This window comes from Siphateles boraxobius, unplaced genomic scaffold, assembly GCF_051911475.1.
Source record: "Siphateles boraxobius isolate OS27281-9 unplaced genomic scaffold, OSU_SipBor_1 19, whole genome shotgun sequence".
NCBI lineage: Eukaryota > Metazoa > Chordata > Actinopteri > Cypriniformes > Leuciscidae > Siphateles > Siphateles boraxobius.
This window is the reverse complement of record NW_027508799.1, coordinates 11,630,473-11,653,472: the sequence shown is the minus strand read 5'-3', so window position 1 is coordinate 11,653,472 and position 23,000 is coordinate 11,630,473. Positions and strand designations below refer to the sequence as shown.

The 23,000-nt window shown below is 38.5% G+C and overlaps 1 protein-coding gene across 1 annotated transcript in view; it reads right to left on the bottom strand.

The window, feature by feature from the left end:
* Positions 1 to 23,000, bottom strand: part of ptprb (protein tyrosine phosphatase receptor type b) — a 77,101-nt gene that overhangs the window by 15,344 nt on the left and 38,757 nt on the right. Inside the window, exons 14-22 of the mRNA XM_077235268.1 lie at positions 15,432 to 15,680; positions 14,804 to 15,073; positions 11,741 to 12,019; positions 5,401 to 5,550; positions 5,020 to 5,281; positions 1,773 to 1,879; positions 1,458 to 1,563; positions 1,167 to 1,247; positions 994 to 1,075 (exon numbers count right to left, since the gene is read on the bottom strand). Coding sequence (XP_077091383.1) covers positions 994 to 1,075; positions 1,167 to 1,247; positions 1,458 to 1,563; positions 1,773 to 1,879; positions 5,020 to 5,281; positions 5,401 to 5,550; positions 11,741 to 12,019; positions 14,804 to 15,073; positions 15,432 to 15,680 — 1,586 coding nt within the window. The remainder of the gene's footprint in view (positions 1 to 993; positions 1,076 to 1,166; positions 1,248 to 1,457; positions 1,564 to 1,772; positions 1,880 to 5,019; positions 5,282 to 5,400; positions 5,551 to 11,740; positions 12,020 to 14,803; positions 15,074 to 15,431; positions 15,681 to 23,000) is intronic.

Here is a 23,000-nt window from a genome sequence, read left to right as displayed (position 1 = left end):
AATTATTGCCGGTGGAAATGGGATTTTCAATGCTTTAGCTATTTTCTTACAGTGAAGCTCAATAATCTTTTTCTGCACATCAGAACTATATTCTTTGGTTTTACTCATTGTGATGAATGATTAAGGGAATTTGGCCTTTGTGTTTCCTCATATTTATACTCCTGTGGAACAGGAAGTCATGGCTGGACAATAAAAAATAAATAAAAAAATAAAAAAACTTAAATATGAATGGGAATATACTCCAGAGATATCTTACTCATAAGAATTTCCAGGGGTGCCAATATTTGTGGCCAACATGCGTTGGAGAAAACCATTTATTTCATACTGTGAGTTTGTTTTACTTCAATGAAAGTTTAGAATTTTGTGAATTTTTGGAATGAAAGATAAAAAGGATAAACAATGCAGATTTATTTGCACAGCCGCCTTTTTGTGGGTGCCAATAATTCAGGAGTTGGCTGTACATTTCAGCTAATTTGCTAATAAATAATTTAAATTAAAGTGGAACGATGACTGGACTGGACATTCAAGTCAATTCACATTTATTTATATAGCACTTTTTACAATACAGATTGTTTCAAAGCAGCTTTACAGAGATAACAGGAAAATAATGTAACAAAGTTTGTTTCCAGAAGAAAATAGCGTCACAGTCCAGCATAAATTCAGTGATGTTTCATTTTTGTTGTAAAAAGTTATTAATTTAGTTCACATATTTATATATATATATATATATATATATATATATATATATATATATATATATATATACTGTATATATATAGCCGCTCTAGAGAAAACCGTGATGTCATCATTCAGCTCAGTTCAGTTCTCATATAATGGTGTCAATGTAGGCAGATCAATATTACTGTTGAATATAAAATTAAATGTTCATTTTAATGTCCCCAACTAAGCAAGCCAAAAGCCATGGCTGCTATTGAACCATTACTGCTTTGATAGACTTTAGTATTTAGTGTTTGATTATATGCAGTGCATTACCTCAAACTCTTCAGATAGAAGGTAACTGGAATCAGCTTGCAGTTTAGCAAGATGGGACTCAAAGTGGGCTGCTTGGACTGGGCTAGTACATATTAGAGACAATTCATAATCAATAACATTAATGCTTATAATAATAAATAATTAATATGGACAGAAATTAAGTATTTTACTACCTCCTTATGCCTGAGCACATCTGTGAGGTAGGCAAGGCCTTCCACATGCACATTTTCATCACTGGACTTTCCTGCACAGCTCTTAAAAACCCAGACACAAATACCCATCAGCACAGTAATAAACAAGATGGGTTAAAACAAGTGTGTGTGTGTGTGTGTGTGTGTGTGTGTGTGTGTGTGTGTGTGTGTGTGTGTGTGTGTGTGTGTGTGTGTGTGTGTGTGTGTGTGTGTGTGTGTGTGTGTGTGTGTGTGTGTGTTTCTGTGTATGTGTGTGTGTGTGTGTGTACTCACATTTTGTGAGCCCTCTTTCTGTAAATCAGTAAGGCAGTCACAGCGAGCACCATAGCGACCAGAAATGTAGCAGCCGTGATTCCTCCTGTCAGGCCATTTCGTGGCGCTGAGTGACAAAAACATAAATTACAAAAATATCACTATTTAATTAAAATATAAGTTGGAGTTGTGACACAATGGTAGTGCACATGGGAACCTGTTGTGAGTCTGGCCTGTGTCATGTTCTTTTCTCAGGAACCCTCAACTGTAAATCAACTGTGCTGTCGATTCTAAACACTAAAAAGCACATAATAAATAAAGATAACAGAGTCTTACCTGATAGAGTTAATAGTGGGAGGGAGAGATAAGTGTCGGTGTAAAGAGGATGTGCAAATTCTCTGTTTTCTTCATCAAACAGTTGAGTGAAGGCACGAACACTTAATCTGAGACAGTAAAGTGTAAATACATTTAGAATTACATGATCTTAAACCTGCCTGAATTGAAACTTAAACAATTATAGAGAATTTGAATTCTGTCATCATTAGCCCACCCTCATATTGTTCAAGACCTGTGACTTTCTTCTGTGGAACATTAAAGGAGAAGTTAAGCAGAATGTTCAGGCTGCTCTTAAGGTGCAGCCACATTTACTGCTACAACTTGCTTAGCAAAATGCAGTAATTTGAATAGAAATCCACGTGTGCGGGTGTAATGAGTGCTCTCAGAGGTGAGTGAAGGCAGGATCCAAGTGCAGGTGAACTATTTAAATATTAACAATAACAACCAATATAAAGCTAAAAAGAGAAAAAAAACAGGTAGCAGAACTGAGAACCAACAAAGGACAATAGCAGACAATGAACACAGAAAACACAAGACCTGTGTCCGAATCTGCTCTATGTGCACTATATAGTGCACTATATCAGGTGTCGGCCATTTTGTAGTGATGTCTGATTAATCAAACAACTTAATTCCCTACATTCGTTCACTCGTTTATACCCACAATGCACCCGATGTACACTCGCTATGGTGAACGTGATTTCACCAAGTACCACATGTTCCTGGATCAACAACTTTTTTGATCCTGGAAAAACTTTCAGATCAACCAATCAGATTTAAGGGACAAGTTTACATTTTATGTCAAGGTTAGGCTTAGAACCAGGGTAATGTGCTTCAAAATCATTGTTAATCACCTATCATTTCCCTCTGATTTTACGGAAAAGTTATGGGTAGGGTTAGGTTTAGGGGTAGGGGTAGGGTAAGGACTAAATTTTGGGACAGGAATGTTGTTCCAGGATCAACAAAATATGTTGATCCAGGAACATGTCTTACTTGGCAAAGTCACGGTGACCCACTCGCTATAGCACTATTTCCCAAAATCCAGTGTGACGAGGACTGAGAGTCCTTTACCTCTTTACAGATAAAAAGTTCTCTGGATAATTCTGGTTCGTGTGGCTACGAAGACGCAATAAAAATTTCTGTATTATACATTTTTAAGGCCAAACAAGTAGTTTGTTGAGGGTTGATTTGTGCAGAAGGACTACACGCCTGCACACGTGTATTCGAATGCGCATACCTATCGACTGAACACGTGGTGCGCATTTGTGCGCCGTCTGCATTTTTGAGGGTTTGCACAGAGATAACGGATAATCGTTTGCAACACTGTAAGGAAGAGATGATAATTTAGTGGATGATCTTCGATAATCACATGAAGGTAGCGTATTCATTCAAATGTAATAATAACCTGGTCACCTGAGGGCTCTCTGCAACCAAAAACAATAAATACTTAAAATGATGTACACTTGATATTTACTTACTAAGGTCCATCACTCCTCCTGGAGCATAAGCCATCAACAAACATCGTACACTTGATAATGTGTGTTTAATCTTGTTTGTCATTCTTTTTTATACTATTTAATGATTATGAACACAAATTTAGAATGACAAACCAAATTAATATTTATTGTATCAATATATACAATCGATGAAACTACATAGATGGCAGGAATGTATAATTATAATATAAAACATTCTGATTGTTATTAATATCAATTTCTAAATTAAGTTACATGTAACATAAAAACAAATCACTTTAACACTTTAGTTAAACTGGGAACACTTCCCTTAAATCCTGATGTACTCGTTACATCATAAGAAGAATGGCATCTACGCTAAATTTAGTGTCTTTGTTTATCCTGAGGTTTTCCCGCAGCCTGCCGGATCCAGGCTGTTTCCAGATCTGACGAAGGATTTTAGTCTGGACCCGATGACAATGCAGTGCTGAAGTGCCAACTAGCCTCTCCATATGGAGGATCCCTATACCACTCTACAGATAAAGCGTTGTGGAATTTTTGGTTCGCGTACCTACCCAAAGTGATAAGATAAAATAAAATTCTGCATCAAAATTTATAGGCAAGAAAAGTAGTTTGTTTAGGCATGGTTTGTAGGGAATTACAAACCATGCGCATATATATTTAAACGCACATTACTATAGAATCAATTCTTAATGCGCATGTGAACGCCGTCAGCGTCTATCACAGGTTCACGTTTAAAGTCTGTTTAGAGAGAACGGTGTCGTCTTAGCGGCCCCTAATTTAATAACAAATGATCATTTCGACGGAAGTGAATCAATCAAAACTAACTTTAGCTGGAAAAAACATTATTCAAGAACCACTATAAAACCAAACCAATCTCTGTCACCTTAAATTATATGTTTATCTCTGTAAAAAGCTGCTTTGAAACAATCTACATTGTTAAAAGCGCTATATAAATGAGGATGACAGTGCAGGCTCGGCAAAATTGCGAATCGAGTGTGAATATCGACCACAAAAGGGGTGCTCGCTAGCACATTTTAAAACCTAAAATGACAAATAGGACACAAGTCCACAAGACCGAAAGTGCATATGAAGTGTGCCATTTGGGACAGGGCCATATAGTGCACTCAAATGCCATACACCACATAGGAATTAGTGAATGAGTGAGCGATTTCAGACACAGCTGAGTCAGGCGCTCAGCGCTTGTGTACACAACCATGCAAAAGAATGTACTAGCGACTTATGCTAGAGACTGTGATCTTAAGCATCCTTGTTAGCATGCCCTCCTCCCATGCTGGAGACACCAGACAAGTCCAAGTCCAGCTTGGAGCGGGGCGAGTAGGACTGGAGGGGCTACACATGCACTGAATATGAATGGGGACAAATGCCAATTATATAACATTTAAATCACTTTTTGATCATGTTTAGAATTTTACAGTACCCATCACCATTCACTTTAACTCAACGAAAAAGTGCATCATGAATATTTTGCTAAACATCTTTTCTGGTGTTCCACAGAAGAAGGAAAGTATGATGGTGAGTTAATTATGACAGTTCAGGAGTGATATTCAAACACACAAAAAAATGAATTATCAATTTTAAATGCTAAATGACAAACTTGTTACACTACATTGTAAAAAAAAAAATTAAAGCAAAGATAAAATTCTTTGTACTAAAACACATTGAAGATGAGATTAATAAACACTCTACTGTTTACAACCTTAAATGTAAGACAGAAACTACAACAAATAGTACATAAAACAATTCAGCAGTACCGATATGATGTTCTGGGCTTGAGCGGCCCGTCACAAAGATGCGTTCCATGCTGGATAGATTCTGGATCCCATTTGCAAGCTCCTCCCAAACGTTTCATCCCTGCTCCAAGGTTTATCTCAAAAACACGGATCTTGCTGTCAGGTCCCTCTGCACACAGGCTGTGAAAGTAGCCTGTCTGGTATGTTTTGATGGAGTGGTTTTGTCTGTAATCCAGATAAGATGGCAGAGGATGTCTCTGCTCCGGAAGGACATTATCAACACCTGTAAATTAAATTTAAATGAGACTGGATTTGGTTTCTTACATTTAGACATAATCATGGATAATAAATAAATTGCATAAATTCAATTTCAAGGAAAATTTACATTAAAATGATTGGTACCATTTGACTCTGTGACGATTACTGAGAAGAAACGAATGGCCCCGTTAGCATCACTGAACCAGCTACAGTTGAAATTAAAAAGGATGGTCAAATGGGTGATGACCACGGACCGCTCACTGACCCGTACTGTCACCGGTGGGACGGGGGGCCCTGAAAAATAAGTATTAACCTGCTGAGATTCTGTTGTAGCATTTTGGCAACTTAGGTACATCTGAGTTATACATTAGAAGTATTATTTAAATACTGTAAAGGCTTGAATACACTACATGTCTTTTAAAATTGTAACAGATTTTAAAACACTAGGCATCATACCCTTGCCAAAAAACTAAACCACAATAAGTTTGATTTATATAGCACTTTTCAGCAAACTCAAAGTTGCTTTACAATGAAAAAATAAAAATCAACATGACAGCAACCATAAAGAAAATGTACAGATACAGATTAGCAAACATAATATGAAAAAGATCGAAGGCAAAAGTCTGGAAAATATGGGGAAATATATGTTTTAATGTGGGTTTAAAAACATGTAAAGATTTGAGATCAACAGATGTGTTGGGGAATCGAATTCCAGATTCTGGGTCCAGATATACAGAAGGCCCTGCCACCAAACAATGTTATTTTGTGCCGTGGGACCGGTAATAAGCCAGAATAAGAAGACCTTAATGTGCAAACTGGGGTGTAGGAATGAATGAGATCGGAGATATACAGAGCGGCAAGATTTGAATGTGGTAAGAAGTATCTTATATTGAATGGGGTAGTGAACGGTTAGCCAGTGTAGTCTAAATTTAGTGATATGGAAAGATTTCTTGGTACATGAAATGAAGATAGAGAATACTTTTTTTTCTGACTCTGCATTTGTCAATCTAGAAGACCAAAAAGGCAGACATCTTTACACAATCCTATCACAAGTGGGGAAAAGAAGGAGTTCAGGCGGTTATAGGAGAGAATAGTGTTTAATATCAACACTCGAAATAGGACTTACAAGTTTAAATAGTACATTGCATCCAACAAATTTATGTGAAGAATATGGAGTAAGTGAAACAGTAGAACAAGCTATTTTGGATTGAAGTAAATATACTAATGAAATAAATAAATTAATAGATGGAATTAGGATGATAGGAGATCACTGTCAGTATTATGTTGTGTCTTGTGTTCATTTCATTTCTGTGTGTTGGTTTCATGTGCTTCAGTTCAGTCTTGATCACCTGCTAGTTAGTCTTCTTGGTTACTGATTATGTTCCGCTGTCTGTTGTTAAGTTCTGTGTATATTTATACCCCTGTTTCTTTCAGTTCATTGTCGGTTCTTGTCTATGTATAAGTAGTTTGTTTGATTGTTCTGTCTGCCTTACTCTATGTTTTATCTTCATGTTTATTAAAGAAAGTTAGCATTTAATCTTCCTCATCTTCATTCTGAGAACTACCACATCAGTTGTGACAATCACACTTTATCATTAAAATATTTGTTCAATCTTAAGAAAGAAAGCAACTTAAAAATATTAGAATATCTGAAAAGTATGATTTTAAAATATGCATATGGATAACATTAGATAAGAACAGGATAGGAATATAAAGAAAGGATATAAAATTAATAGAACACATATTTTATAATATATCGTCTTCAATCTCCATGGTCTGCAAGAATTTGAGGGGCCTTGGGGGTGGTAGGTGAGTCATGGTAGAAAAGTATCTGATCCTAATCTCCAGATTATGGCGGTAATGCACTAAATAGTTTACAATCAGCCAACAAAAAACATTTGAACTAATGTTTAGAAACCTTTAGGATTATACAATGAATTATAGGCCTATAATTAAAATTATTAACTGTCTAAAATTATTATACACTGTTATCAGCAGTTAAAGAAGGATTTATCGCTCCTTGTCTCTGACAGAATATGCGCTGAAAGCTCATCAATTTTTACTTTCACTTTCTGTATAGTGAATAATTGACTGGGAATTGACTTCTTCACCGGCATAACTGTCACGCGTTTAGTTTGCACATTGCTTGTTTGATATCCACTGATTTGTCTTCATGGTTTAAAAAAATGGTAAAATTTCCAATTGTTTTTACGATGTGACATGTTTCTTTATCCCCAATTGCCAGATGATGTACAACGGTTCCCGTGATAATAAAAATTAAGCAAATATGACATAAATGAGTAAACAAAGTGAAAGTGAAAAGTGAAATAATTAACTTAATGATCAAGTAAATTAATAAAAGAGGTGCCTGAGTATAGCCTTGAACACGCAGGTGACTTAAAAGATGTGGGTAATATGGTTTACCCTTTCTTGATGCATTAAAGAGTAAATGGTTTAACTTCGGTTTTCACGCAGGTGCAATGAGGGAAAAACACTGAGTTTAGGGCAATGGGTTCATAGCTCTCTACACTCTGCAATACCCTCACGAGGGGTGACCAAAATTTCTGACATGTCAGAAATTCATCCGACCATCCGATTGCCAGTCGGAAGAGGTTTCACCAAACCTCTTGTTTCACGCTGTATACTGCACGACAAAACTGAAAATCGCCCCGACTCCAAAAAAGAGTAGCACGAGTCAGAATTCGGTTTGAAATCGGACGAAAACCACACAGTGTATGCCCAGCCTTAGCTTTCCAGTTTGTTACAGTAGTCAACATTTGAAGTGGGTCAAAAAAGGTCATCACAGTTATCCTAAGACAACGGGTATTGTTAAAAATTCAAGTATAACTTTGATGAAAGACTTTTGATCCACAAATGTTGACTACTGTAGTTCAGTCATCCTCATCGTGTCTATGGTTTCTGATTGATCTGACTATTCTATTCAGGTGTGTCTCATTAATTAAGCTTCTTTGTTTGCCCTCATGTATTTAAGCCCTCAGTTACCTTTCAGACGCTCACGTTCGACGCAGTGGACATGTCGACTGATTGGGATCACGCTTAGGGAGCCTATCATCTTCGAGTACTTTTAAAATGAGCTAATGCACATTGGCGTGCGAGATCTGCTTCTCACACTCCGCCCAACAGCTCAGGTGTAAATATGGAAGTGGATGCACACACCAGTTGTCTTTCGCTTCGGAGCCGACCGGTGTCGATGTCTCTGAAGAGTGTTGAAGTTTTCAACGAGCGAGTGTGTCGGTGTTCCTCTGGAAGACTCTCCCAGTGCTGTTTGTTTTTTGACGGTTGGTTAGAGGGCAAAGAAGTGAGTGCTTCACTGTTTCATTTCACTGTTCAGTGTTGCCGTGGTCATTCCCCTGTGTGCTCCGGCACTGGTGACGGGTCCCATTTCCTGAAAGAGCAACACGGGCTCGTTTGCGCCTTTGGAAAGATGTCATTCTATCCGTGCGTTTCTGGATGCGGTCGTTCCCTGTCTCCCTCTGACAGTCACAATGGTTGCATCACGTGTTGAAAAAAAAATTATTATTCAGCACCAGGGCCTGAAATTAACACCTGACCACGCGCCAAATGCGGGTGAATTTTGCAATTGGCGGGTAAAACTGTCAATCTACCTGCCACATTGGCGGGTAGCCAATGAGAATTGAGTGATTCATTATTATTTTATTTTTTTCGTCTGTCCGATAACATCAACAATTTTCATTCAAGCAGCTGATTTCTGTGAATGCATGTAAAACTAAATGCATATTGCATTACAGGGTGAAGTCAGTATATACATTAACGACGATTTGAGACAAATAAATGTACATTTAATGTAAAACTATGTAAACGGCGTTCTGTGGCGCGACAGGATTTTGAACAAGGTCCTGAGCCGTTGCTGGGCGCCGCGGACAGACGCCGAGTGGCGCCGCTGGTGTGTGTACACTGATAGAAAATAATTTGTTCGAATTTTAAAGAGGTAGTTCTCCGCGACGCGGCGACGCGCATCCGGTGTGCAACCCCCTTAAGAGTTATTATTACTTATAATGATTTTGTTAATTACTTGACAGCACTTAAATGTGAATTCTTACAAGTTAAAGAACAATGTTTGTGTGATTTCTATTTTTCACCTTTATGAGGCAAAAAAACAAAACAAACAAAAAAATTGGCTGATAAAAAGTTACTGTGGCAGGTGGTTTTTTAAATCCACCTGCCACCGTGGCTGGTGGTCAAAAAAGTTAACTTCAGGCCCTGTTCAGCACGCTGAAGCAGCTTTTGTGGATAGTTCATGTTCTCATTACGAGAACATGACTATCGCGGTGTTGAGTCCCCATTACCACACCCCACTTTGGCAGCCGTGTGGAATGGGTGATCAGAGGATCATAGTGAGGCTTACCCGCCTGGTAACCAATCCCTGTGGGCCCCTAACTCCGCAGCCGTTGGAGCCCCCCGTTGAGCACGCTGGTCCCTCTGTAATGGACCGACCAGCGGTTTCGTTCGGGGCCCCTCCAGAGGACAGGATGCCGATTGCAGCATCGGAGGGTGAGCTGTCCTCTGGAAAGGATGACTCGGCTGCGTTCTGTCCCTCTGGGGGTGTAACGTTATCCGAGCCAGATCCAGAAATGTCAGCTATGCTGAAACAAGGCCGCTGAGGCTGGCGAGTGAAATCCTCCACTGTGTCCCGAACAGTCTCGTTTGGATGATTGGTGTTTCGAAGCGGGCCGCACTGGTTCTCAGCTCGCCGCCCCAGTACCTTTCTTTCCCAAAGTGCATGGAGAGTTTACCAGGTTGTGAACGACACCTTTCTCGGCAAGAAACTGCCTGAGTAGCTCCTCCCCCCTCACTATCCTTGACGGAGGAGCGGTGGTGGGTTACGAGGCTATCCCTCCAGAGGAACTGTCTGTCGCGACACAGGTGCACCTGTGTCCGGCGCCCACTGCCTTTTGGACGGAGGATCCTCATCTCCCCTCTAAGGCCTGTGAGTTCTCATCCGTTCCGACGGGAGCTGCTTACAAAGCCAGTGGGCAACCCCCCTCCTCTATGCATGCCATGGCGTTACTACAAATCTATCAGGCCAGGGCACTCATGGCCAATCTCAGACCTGCAACTCTTGATTCAGGCCTTGTTCAAGCCCCCGTTCAAGTTGCTAACGCAGAGATGCATTTTCGAATGCTCCGTATCCGAGATTGGTCTCCAGCGTTCGACCTGAAGGATGCGTACCTCAAATCTCTATCCTAAGCAACGCAGGCCATCCTGCATTTTTACGTTTGAGGGTTCGAAGTCTCAGTACAAATCCTACTCTTCGAGTGCTACATAGCCAGTTGGGTCTTCAGGTCAACTGGGAAAAGTGTGTGGCTTCCGCACCGTATTTCTTTCCAACGAAAAGAGAACGCTTTCCCAGTGGTCTTGTGGAACAGCAGTGACTTCCCTAGCCTAAGCCCTGTCCCATCTCCACCTCAAATAATGCGGGGGGATCATAAGGCTTTTGTCTAGAAGCACTGGAAGGTGGCAGCACTAGTGGCGTTTTAATTGGGATCCCAATCAGGCGACACGTCGACTACGTCGAACGTGAGTGACTGAAAGGGAACGTCTCGGCTACGTATGTAACCCTCGTTCCCTGAAGGAGGGAACGGAGACGTAGTCCCATCCACACTATTGCTGGACCAACGCTGACTCCGGGCTCCGCTCGGCTCCTCAGCGGAAAAACAACTGGTGCGTGCATCCACTTCAGTATTTATACCCGCGCCGTGGGGTGGAGTGTGAGATGCAGATCTCGCACGCCAATGTGCATTGGCACGTTCGACTACGCACGAACGACTGAAAGGGAACAAGGGTTACATACGTAACCGAGATGTTTCTGTTTGTTCCTGGTCTTGCATTACTGTTGTTATTTGATGTCAGTGTGTTTGTGTTTCCTCTCCTGGTTATAAATTTTATTCTTGGATTAAATATTTATTTTGAGTATCTCCTTTGTTGTGCACTTTATTACAACTGCCAATTGTGACAATCTATCAGTGCATGTTGCTTTCAGTTAAAACTGCTCAAACATGCATTTTAGTCTGGGACAAGGCTTACACCTTGAGTGTGAAACTAGGGTAATGTGTTCTAAAACAACTCAAAATGTCAAACGTATTTGATATCCCTCGACTGGGCAGAATCATAGTCTTAAAGTAAAAAATCAAAGTCTGCGATTTTCTGTGAAATCTGTCAACTCCGACTGCCCAAAACCTGCAAACTGGTTCTGACCTTAGGCAACTAGCATTGACTCGTCTAGACTGCAAATCAGGGTTGAAATCTGTGCAAAAGTATAGTTTATTTCAGCCTTAACTCACAATTATTTCATTAAAATCTGATCTAGAAAAAGCTGTTTTATTTTACACTAAGTGGGCTGCCATGTTGAGATCACATTATACAGTAATATGCACCAAAAGTCTTTCATGAGAGTTAGTGATTTCAAGTAGAATGAGCAAGACTGTGTTCTATTGTCACTTACTGTCGATCATAGTGATAACGCTGTTTTTTGAGGTTGAACTCTGCTTATTTCCTGACATCACTGTGATGTAAAGGGTGTAGTTTCTGAACGGTTCCAGCCTGTCAAAATGCTGCGAAAGAGCGTCGTGTCCCAGTGTGTAAGTGTACACCGGTGTCCTGGAGCCCTGTTTGTGGCATTCCACTACATAAGAGTCATAATCGGACTCTGGAGGTATCCAGGAACAGGAGACAGAGATGGAGCTTAAGGGGAAACAGTGGAAGCTCGGAGTTGAAAGTGGAGCTGTAGAGAAAAATAAATCTCTTATAAATCTCTTGACGTATCTAAAGCTATATACAAAGTTTAATATTTGAGTTTGTTAGCAAATATTCACAAATTCACTCTCTAAAACCTTCACCCTCTCAGCTCCTCCACCCGAACTGCTGAGACCATAAGTATCTGAAAACACACCTTTTCTGCAAGCACTGAACCACAAATATTGTTGGCTTTTTCACTAAATGATTTAGTTCCTCTTTTGTAAGCCGCTTTGGATAAAAGCGTCTGCTAAATGTAAATGTAGCTACATGCTATATGTAAATTTCTTAGCTGGTCATGTTTGTGTACAAACCTCAATGCACAATCCAGAACTCACCCACACTTTTCTGGTCAAATTTTATATCCTTTTTTTTTAACCCTTGTGCATCAATTAAAAAAAGTTACACATAGGTACATAGAGGACAAAAATGTCCATGTCAAAAAACTGTCATAAAAATGTGAAGCTTGGGACTACAGACTTAAGTTTGGTATCATTTTAAAGAAGACCCTTGGCAGATTATTGCTGAAGTAAAAAAATAATAATAAGTAAATCTCCAAAAAAGTTATATAGGTATAAGTTTATGAAAATGATTTATGAAAATTATTTTATATAAAATATATATTTTATAAATCAAGTTGAACTCTAAAACGGCAAGAAAATCAAAGCCATAAATCTAAATAAGTTATGTTCCAAATTTGAGGATGATATCTCAAAAAATGAGCTTTCGGTAAGAGTTTGTTTGGGCGCAGTAACAGATTTTCCCCATTGGGTGCCAGCAAAACTCCACTGGTGCACACAGTAATTGCATTTGTTATTTGCAGTTGGAGTTTTTCTCTCTCAATATTACAAACACACACATGCACACACACACATATTTTTTTATAACACACATACTAATCACACTCTGACATCCATACCAACACACCCACACAAATTTCGTTGCATAATTTATCCAATTGGCTCTATAATATGCCGAAGCAGAAAACAGGAATAAAGCGATATTTGTTTTATAGGCCAAACCTAAAAAAAATGGCACCATCTGATAAAAAATTGTAAAATTTAAAATTTTGAAGCCTTGCCCACAGAATGAAAGCCTCTTAACAAATATTGCAACATTTTATAGTTGAATGGCCCTGAGATTAAAAATAGCAGTTTTAATGGGTTTCAATGGGGACATTTTTGTCCAAAAGGCGCTGAGAGGGAAGTATTTTGTGAACCTAGTGCAAAAAAGATTTTTCAAAGGAAATGGGGGTGAAATAGTAAAATTACAATAAAAATACACACCTGTGCCAAAATTCATGCAGTTAGCATTAACAAAAAAAAAAGTTACACATAGCTACAAAGTGGACAAAAATGTCCATGTCAAAAAACTGTCATAAAAATGTTAGGCTTGGGAGCAAAGACTTAAGTTTGGTCTCATTTTAAAGAGGACCCTTGGCAGATTATTGCTGAAGTTAAACAAGTGAAAAAAGTGAAACCAAAGATTTTGTATAGAGGTTTAAGTTTATGAAAATTATTTATGAACATTATTATCGTTATTTTATATAAAATATATATTTTATGAAACATGTTGAACTCTAAAACTGATATAAATTCAAAGCCATACATCTAAACAAGTTGTGTTCCGAATTTGAGGATGATATCTCAAAAAATGAGCTTTCGGTAAGATTTTGTTTGTGCGCAGTAACAGATTTTCCCCATTGGGTGCCAGCAAAACTCCACTGGTGTACACAATAATTGGATTTTAGATTTGCAATTGAGTTTTTCTCTCTCAAATATTACAAGCACACACACACATATACACACACATTTTTTTGTTTACACACATACAAACCACACTCTGACATCCATACACACACCCACACAATTATCGTTGCACAATTTATCCAATTGGCTCTAAAATATACCGAAGCAGAAAACAGGAATAAAGCGATATTTGTTTTATAGGCCAAACCTGGAAAAATGGCACCATCTGGTAAAAAATAGTAAAAATTAAAATTTTAAAGCCTTGCCAACAAAATGAAAGCCTCTTAACAAAGATTGCATAATTGTATAGTTAAAAGGACCTGGGATTAAAAATGGCAGTTTTAATGGGTTTCAATGGGGCCATTTTGGTCCAAAAGGCGCTGAGTGGGAGTATTTTGTGTAGCTAGTGCAAAAAAGATTTTTTAAAGAAAATGGCGGTAAAATAGTAAAATTCCAATAAAAATACACACCTGTGGCAAAATTTACGCAGTTAGCATTAACACAGGCGAAGTGATAAAAAAAACAAAAAAACTGAAAAGGACAAAAATGTCCATAAGGATGCACAAGGGAACCTTCTGAGCTCTATGGCCCATATACTAGGGCTGGAAGTCGATCCCAGAAAGAACAGATTATTTTTCAATGCCTAGTAGTAATCAACTGTGTTCATTACATTTATTTACCAAAATACTACATATTTCTCTTTTTTTTTTCGATTTATTCTCGGCTTAATTCGGTTACTCTTGTTGGGTACATCAATACAAGTCTTTTTTAAGTATCATGAGTGTGTCCTATTATTACTTTTTTTCTTAAGAATTATGACAATAAATTTTAAGAATTGACTAAAGGAATTGATTCTGAAAACCTGTATTCAAACTCAGAGCTGATTCCAAACAAATCTGAAATCAAAGAGCCATTTGCAAAACAAAACCCACAGTTTTCTTTCATCAGGTTAATCACATGCTTAACTTTAAAGTTTTTTTTATTTGTTTAAATACTGTATGATATTAAACTGGATAAACACTCACGGGTTCTGGCAGTGTGGTAAACAGGACTGCTGTAGGTCACAGGACTGTTTGTCATCCCACTGACAGTCCGAAGGCTGATATTATAGAGCCGGCCGGGATAAAGTCCTTCCAGGATACGCTGAGTGGAATGATTATTAGAAACCTGAAGTTTGTCCTGAGGAAACCACGTCACTTCAAAATCATCATAGTCTCCTGTATATGGGACATGCCACTTTATCTCCACTGAGCTGGTAGAGCTGCTGACGGACATTGATGATGGTGGTGCTGGAACTGTTTTGATATAATAGGAGTGATTTAGCTTTCAAACCTGTTGTGCATTGCTTGTGCTTTGGTTTTAGCAAAATGTCCAAGCTGCTTTATTTGATGAAAGCTAAGTGTTGCTGAGCTCCAAAAAGGTCACAAATCAGTATAAGCATGATTATGTGATAAAAGTGTAAATAAAGTCATTACTCACTAAAAAAAGGAGATGTGCAGTGGAGTAGAGAAGAGTACAGAAGATATGGTTGCAGACTGTTTTAAATCAAGTAATATTTAAAAATCTAAATGAAATTGGCCCATCACTATTGCATTAGATAAGTGATAATGTGAAACGTTAATTTGGGGCTTTCTGACTTGCAGCATCACTGACCTGTGCGCCCTACTGCAGTCGTAGTGTTGGACAGATTTTCACTCCAGGTCTGAATCGTCGCAGGATAAAGCCGACCAGCCACTAGTCTGTGGAAGACCACCTGAGTGCTCTCTGGACCCAAATGCTGCTCAAAGCCATCTACAGAGACTGAATATCCAGTAAGTGCTCCAGGGCCACGTGTCCAGCTCAGAAGAAGACTGTCCATTTGACCCTGATTCTCAACATGCAGTTCTTTGACTGAGGCAGGAGCTGGGGAAACAAACAAACAAAAAAACTTTGTCAAACATTTGAACGAATGCCTGATCCAGTTTTGTAAATTGGTAGATTCAAAAAATTATTTTGTTACATTTTTTATTTCAGTTTAGTTTTATTTAGTTTAGTTTAGTGTGGATTTAGATTTTAGTTTGTTTGTAATTGAAAATAAGTTCCCTTTCCAGTGGAACTTGAAGCCGTGATGTTGACATTATAGGAAAGCCTGTTTAAACGCGCCAATCTGATTGGCCAAACGAATGGACGTCACAACACCAAGTCAATAAATAGATACCATAAATGCTGTCATCATGTCAGGGTCGAGATTTAAGATGTGTGTGACTCCCTGTCCTCATAAAAACTCTCACCCAATGTGTGTGATGTGAATGGGAGTGGGCTAGGTCAGCCCTCAGTCAGCAATGCGAGAGATTCAATGTTTGCAAGGTCTGATCCCGCTTGGCTCTCTTCTCGAGGGATGTAGAAGGAGATTTTGAGATAAATATTTCCATATCTCTGGCCCTTTCTGCTTACTCAGAGGACCCCATTCTTGATCTTGAAGTGCGCTCTGTAAATTCTTTGTACCAGAAAGAGGCCTGTTTGTCGACACTGTAAATATGGTCGTTGCTAGGTATCAGGAGGCAAAATGTTAATTTGTGGCATTCAGGAAATCCCTCACCGGGTCCATGAGCCGGTAGTCTCCTCCAGCTGTGCTCGAGCTGGGCCTAGCTTCAGGAAAGATAAAAGATAGGAGCAAAAGGAGAGAGTGGCTTTTTGAGCTCCCCCACGTAAAGAAAGGGGCTGGGAGACCCGTACAGACTATGGGAAGGACTGACCTGAGGTAATTCTTCTCCACTAGAGCAGCAAAAAATAGCAGTCATGCAATTACATTGTGAACTTCACTTCACGAGTTCCTTTGCCCATATAATCTTTAAACTAATAAGGTTAAGCGTATTTGGCTGGCTTGAATTGGGCACTGTTGTCGCTGTGGCTTGGGGAAGGCTCCTGGGGAGCTATAGGAGAATTTCAGGGGCTTTACTCTTGTACATGTCTTGCTGTTGCATTTATAAAAATAATAAACTTTATTTTCTATAGCGCCTTTAAAAGTAGCATCTCAAAGCGCTTCACAAGAATAGAAACATGATAAAACATTCAATTATACAAACAATGCATTAATGACAGAAAAACAAAAAAACAAATAAAAACATATAATGAAATGTTCGATTAATAATAATAATAATAATATGGCAATTACGAACAATTATGTAAAAGCTACCCTAAACAATTAAGTTTTAAGATGATTTAAAAACCCTAAGCGATTCAGCTTGCCTAATCTTAGCTGGCAGGGAATTTCAAAGTTTCGGAGCATTCGAAGAAAAAGCCTTATCACCCATGGATTTTAAACGAGTAAGCGGAACAATTAAAAGGCAAGCTTCCGAGGAGCGGAGATCACGTGCTGGAGTGTAAGGGGTTAAAAGGTCAGAGAGATAATGATGTGCCAGTCCATGCAAAGCCTTATAGGTAAGCATAAGGATTTTAAAATCAACACGGAATCTGACAGGAAGCCAGTGTAAAGATCCCAATACAGGATTGATATGATCCTTTTTCCTGTTTCCTGACAGGATTCGAGTGGCAGAATTTTGAACCAACTGTAGTTTGTTAAGGGTAGCTTTTGAAACCCCGGCCAGCAAAGCATTGCAGTAATCAATGCGAGAAAATACAAAGATGTTAATTAACTTTTCAGCTACTTGGAGTGACAACATGGGACGCAATTAGCTATATTTTTTAATTTTGTTTGAAATTGAAGTGTAGAACCATCTTAAAGTTGGAGACCCAGCCTTACGTAGCTGGTGTGGTGAACCAATGAGCATTACCTCTGTCTTGTCACTGTTTAGACACAGAACATTTCTAGACATCCATTTTTTAATCTCAGAAATACATAGAGAAAGCCAGGTTTTGAATGTATATAAACCAGGGTGTCATCTGCATAAAAGTGAAAACTGAGACCTAGTGATCTAAAAAGTTGATCAAGAGGATAAACGTAGATGTTAAAAAGTATAGGGCCCAAGACTGAACATTGAGGAACACCAGATTGCATATCAAACTGCTATAACGCTCTTTTAGCCGGTGTTTCTAAATCTACACTACAAAAGCTTCAACGTGTACAAAATTCTGCTGCTACGATCTTAACTGGGTCCAGAATATGCAACCATATCACTCCAGTTTTGGAATCCTTGCATTGGCTCCCAGTTAGGTTCCGAATCGATTTTAAGATTATGATGCTTACATATAAGTCTTTGCCCATCTGGCTCCAAATTATCTAGCTTAACTGTTACACTCCGAATCGCAGATTGCGCTCCTCACAATCGAGCATGCTGGTGGTTCCTTAAACTCGCTTAAAGTCTATGGGTGATAGGGCTTTTTCCTTCTATGCACCTGTCCTTTGGAATTGCCTCTTGGACTTATGCCATTTTTAAAGGTCAACTTAAGACATACTTTTTTAAACTTGCATTTACCTATTGATGTGTTTGCTTTTAACTATTGTCTATTGTGTGTATACAGCACTTTGAGAAGCTGCTTTTAAAGGCGCTTTATAAAATAATGGTTATTGTTATTATTAGTATTATATAGCGACAAACTGCTTTCTATCAGAGCTATCTTTCTTTCTATCTTTCTTAGTGCAGTATCAGAAACACCAAAGACAGATTCTAACCGAGTAAGTAAAATATTATGATCAACAGTGTCGAAAGCAGCACTAAGATCAAGAAGAATCAAAATAGAAAGACATCCAGAATCAGAAGTGATTAACAAGTCCTTAGTGACCTTAACTAATGCTGTTTCAGTGCTGTGGAGTTTACGGAATCCTGATTGAAGGGGCTCATAAAGATTATTTGCAGCTAGATGGGAGTGCAATTGAGTAGCAACAATTCGCTCTAAAATTTTTGCGAGAAAAGGAAGATTGGAAATGGGATGAAAATTATTTAGGTTGTCAACGTTTGTGTCCTTTTTTTTGGTACAGGGGTCAGAGCAGCAATTTTAAATGCTGCTGGCACCACACCAGTGCATAGAGAATCATTTATAATACTCAGTACAGCAGGACATAAAATAGCAAAACATGTTTGGAACAGACAAGTTGGCACATGATCAACAACGGAAGTGACAGCTTTCATTTTTGAAACCTCATTACAAAGAGAGTGATAGTCAAATGTAAAAAAAATGTACAAAAATGTAACAAAATATTGAGAGAAGGATACCGGAAAATTCAGAAGTGATTGAGAGAGGAAGAGATAAAGGAAGAGCAGAGATAATACATTTACGAATGTTGTCAATCATGGAGCTGAAAAAATCAAGAAAATTATTACAGAGGTGAGTTGAAGCTGGAACAGTTGAATAACTGTTACATTGGAGTAGTTTGTTAATAGAATTAAACAATTGTCTTGGGTTATTCTGATTGTTGTCAATTATCTGTCCAAAATAAACAGACCTTGGCATTGTTTCCCAAAAGCATCGTAAGCTTAAGTTGATCGTAGAACAATTGTCACTAATGGTCTCTACGATCAGCTTAGGCTTACGATGCTTTTGGGAAACGCAGCCCTTGCCGATGCAATTTGGGTCCTATATTCAAGTAGTTTTTCCTTCCAGGCCTGGTGAAAGACAGTCAAGCCAGACATACGCCACCTACGCTCCATTGTACGACACAACACCTTCATAGCACGCAGATTCTCATTATACCATGGAGAAGATCGACCGAAGGAAATCAGTCGTGATTTCAAAGGTGCAAATAAGTCCAGGCCAGACGAGAGAACAGAATTTAACATGAGAACTTTATCCTCCAATGCATCAGATGGAGAAAAAACGTTCAAGGAAGAACCAATAAAATCAGATCAATCAGAGGGTTCAATCGATCTCCATTTGCGATAGTTAAGAATGCGAGAAGAGTAATTGTTTATGTCAGGCAGTTCCATATTTAAAGAAATAGACAGATGATCAGAAAAGCCCTAAGTCAGAGGTGTATAACTGGGACACAAATGAGCCGTTTAAAATTTAACAAGTCAAGAGTATGGCCTTTATTATGTGTAGGACAGTCCACGAGCTGGTTCAAATCGAAGCACTCCAATAAAGATAAAAAACTATTTTGTTGTTGTTGAATCTTTTATGTCCATATGGATGTTAAAGGCCCCCAAAATCAAAGCTCTCTCAAATTTGAGCCATGGCAAGGATAACATATGCAAATTCAGATAAAAAGTCTTTATTTTTTCTTAGGAGGCCTGTAGACTGTTTTAGTCTTAGAGATAAAACATGACAATCTGGGGCTCAGGTCAGGAAGCAGACAGACTGGCTAAACCGACCGTCTGCTAGCGGCCTCTCGTCCCCAAGGTCAGATAAATCCCATCACATAGAGGTTCTTTCACCAAGATATCATCATATAGAGACTGTGTCTGTTCCCCGAATTTGGAAATACAAAAAACTTCCAAAACCCAGCTAAGGTTAAAAATGTAATTGATGTTCAACAAATAAAAAACAGATATAATACAGATGAGCAAACGATAAAGCTTGGGTTGCTGAATATTCGATCCCTTACTTCAAAAGCGCTCATGGTTCAGATTATGATGGCTCATATGATGGCATATGATGGCTCATATGATTTCAGATTATAACCTAGATGTGCTGTGTTTGACAGAAACCTGGCTAAAACCAAACGATTACATTACTTTAAATGAGTCCACCCCTCATGATTACTGTTATAAACATGAACCTCGTCCGAAAGGCAAAGGGGGAGGTGTTGCTGTAATTTATAGTAATATTTTCAAAACCACTAAGAAATCTAGTTTTAAATATACTTCTTTTGAAGTGTTGGTGCTTAATGTAAAAATATATAGTGTAAACGATAAATCACGTTTGAGAATTCTGCTGGTTACTGTATACAGGCCACCAGGGCACCATAAAGACTTTATCAAAGAATTTGCTGACTTTCTATCAGAATTAGTATTGGCTGCAGATAAAGTACTAATTTTTGGTGATTTTAATATACATGTAGATAATGAAAAAGATGCATTGGGATTGGCATTTAAAGACATTGTAAGACATGTCAGTTAGACAACACGTGTCAGGACGTACTGATTGTCGTAATCATACTCTAGATCTAATATTATCACATGGAATAGATGTTGATGCCGTTGAAATACTGCAGTAGAGCGACGACATCTCAGATCATTATCTAGTCTCATGTAAATTACATTTAGCCAAGGCTGCAAAGCCGACTCCGTGTTATAAATATGTTAGACCTATCACTTCTGCCACGAAAGATTGCTTTATCAATAATCTTTGTGATCAGTTTCATCATCTCAGCATCCCGGATAGCTTAGAAGAACTTTATATTGCAACAGAAACTTTTAACTCTCTCTTTTCCAGCACTTTAGACACAGTTGCTCCGCTGCGCTTAAAGAAGATTAAAGAAAATAGTCCAACGCCGTGGTACAACGAGCACACCCGGGCCCTTTAGAGAGCAGCCAGAAAAATGGAGCGAAACTGGAAGAAAACAAAACTAGAGGTATTTCGGATTGCATGGAAGGAGAGCTCGATTGCTTACAGAGAGGCTTTAAAAGCTGCTAGATCTGCTTATTTTTCAACCCTGTTAGAAGAAAATAAACATAATCCTATGTATTTATTTGAAAAAGTGGCTAAACTAACGAAAAAGAAAGCTTCAAACCCAGAAGTTTACAAGAAACACAGCAGTAATGACTTTATGAACTTCTTCACTTATAAGATCGATAATATCAGGGACAAAATTATAACTATGCAACCGTCTACAACCATATCGCATCAGGGAGTGCTTTGTAGTCTCCTTGAGAAAAAAATTGATTAATTTGTTGCTATAGGAGAAGAAGAATTTTGCAAATTCGTTAACTCATCTAAATCTACAACTTGTATGTTAGACCCTATACCGACTAAACTATTGAAAGAGATGCTTCCAGAGGTCATAGATCATCTTCTCAATATCATTAGTTCGTCTTTGTCTCTAGGATACATACCAAAACCCTTTAAGTTGGCTAAGATTAAACCGCTTGCTAAAAAAACGCAACTTGATCCTACAGAATTAGTCAATTACAGGCCGATCTCGAATCTGCCTTTTCTGTCAAAGATAATAGAAAAGGCAGTGTCCTCACAACTGTGTTCCTTTCTTGAAGGAAATGATATCTGCAGGGATTTCCAGTCAGTATTTAGACCGTACCATAGTACTGAGACTGCTCTCATTAAAGTCACAAATGATTTGCTCTTATCATCCGATCGTGGTTGTATCTCTCTATTAGTGTTACTTGATCTTAGTGCTGCATTTGACACCATTGACCACAACATTCTATCAAATAGACTAGAATCGGCATTAGTGGAATTGCACTAGCATGGTTTAAATCATACTTATCTGACCGTTCATCAGTTTGTAGCAGTAAATTAAGAGATGTCTTATCGGTCAAAAGTTCAGTATGGCGTACCACAAGGCTCAGTACTAGGACCGCTACTGTTCACTCTGTACATGCTACCGTTAGGAGATATCATTAGGAAACATGGAATTAGTTTTCACTGTTATGCTGATGATACTCAGCTCTATATTTCCTCAAAACCTAACGAAACTTACCAATTCACAAAATTAACGGAATGCATAGCTTATATCAAAAATTGGATTACTAGTAATTTCCTACTTCTAAATTCTGAAAAAACATAGATTATAATTATTGGACAAAAAACTTCAACACGCAATAACCTAGAATACTGTTTAACACTAGATGGCTGCTCTGTTAAGTCTTCGTCGTCAGTTAGGAACCTGGGTGTGCTCTTTGATACCAATCTCTCATTTGAAAGTCACGTGTCTAGTATCTGTAAAAGCGCATTTTTCCATCTTAAAAATATATCTAAATTACGTCATATGCTCTCATTGACAAATGAGGGACAATTAGTTCATGCGTTCATGACCTCAAGGCTAGATTATTGTAATGCTCTACTGGGTGGTTGCCCTGCACGCTTAATAAACAAACTACAGCTAGTTCAAAACGCAGCCGCTATAGTTCTTACCAGAACCAGGAAGTATGACCATATTAGCCCGGTTCTGTCAACACTGCATTGGCTCCCTATTAAACATTGTATACATTTTAAAATATTGCTGATTACTTACAAAGCACTAAATGGTTTAGCTCTGCAGTACTTGAGCGAGCTCTTAACCCATTATAGTCCTTCACGTCTATTGCAATCTCAAAATTCTGGCCAGTTGATAATAGCTAGAATATCAAAATCAACTGCTGGCGGTAGATCCTTTTCCTACTTGACACC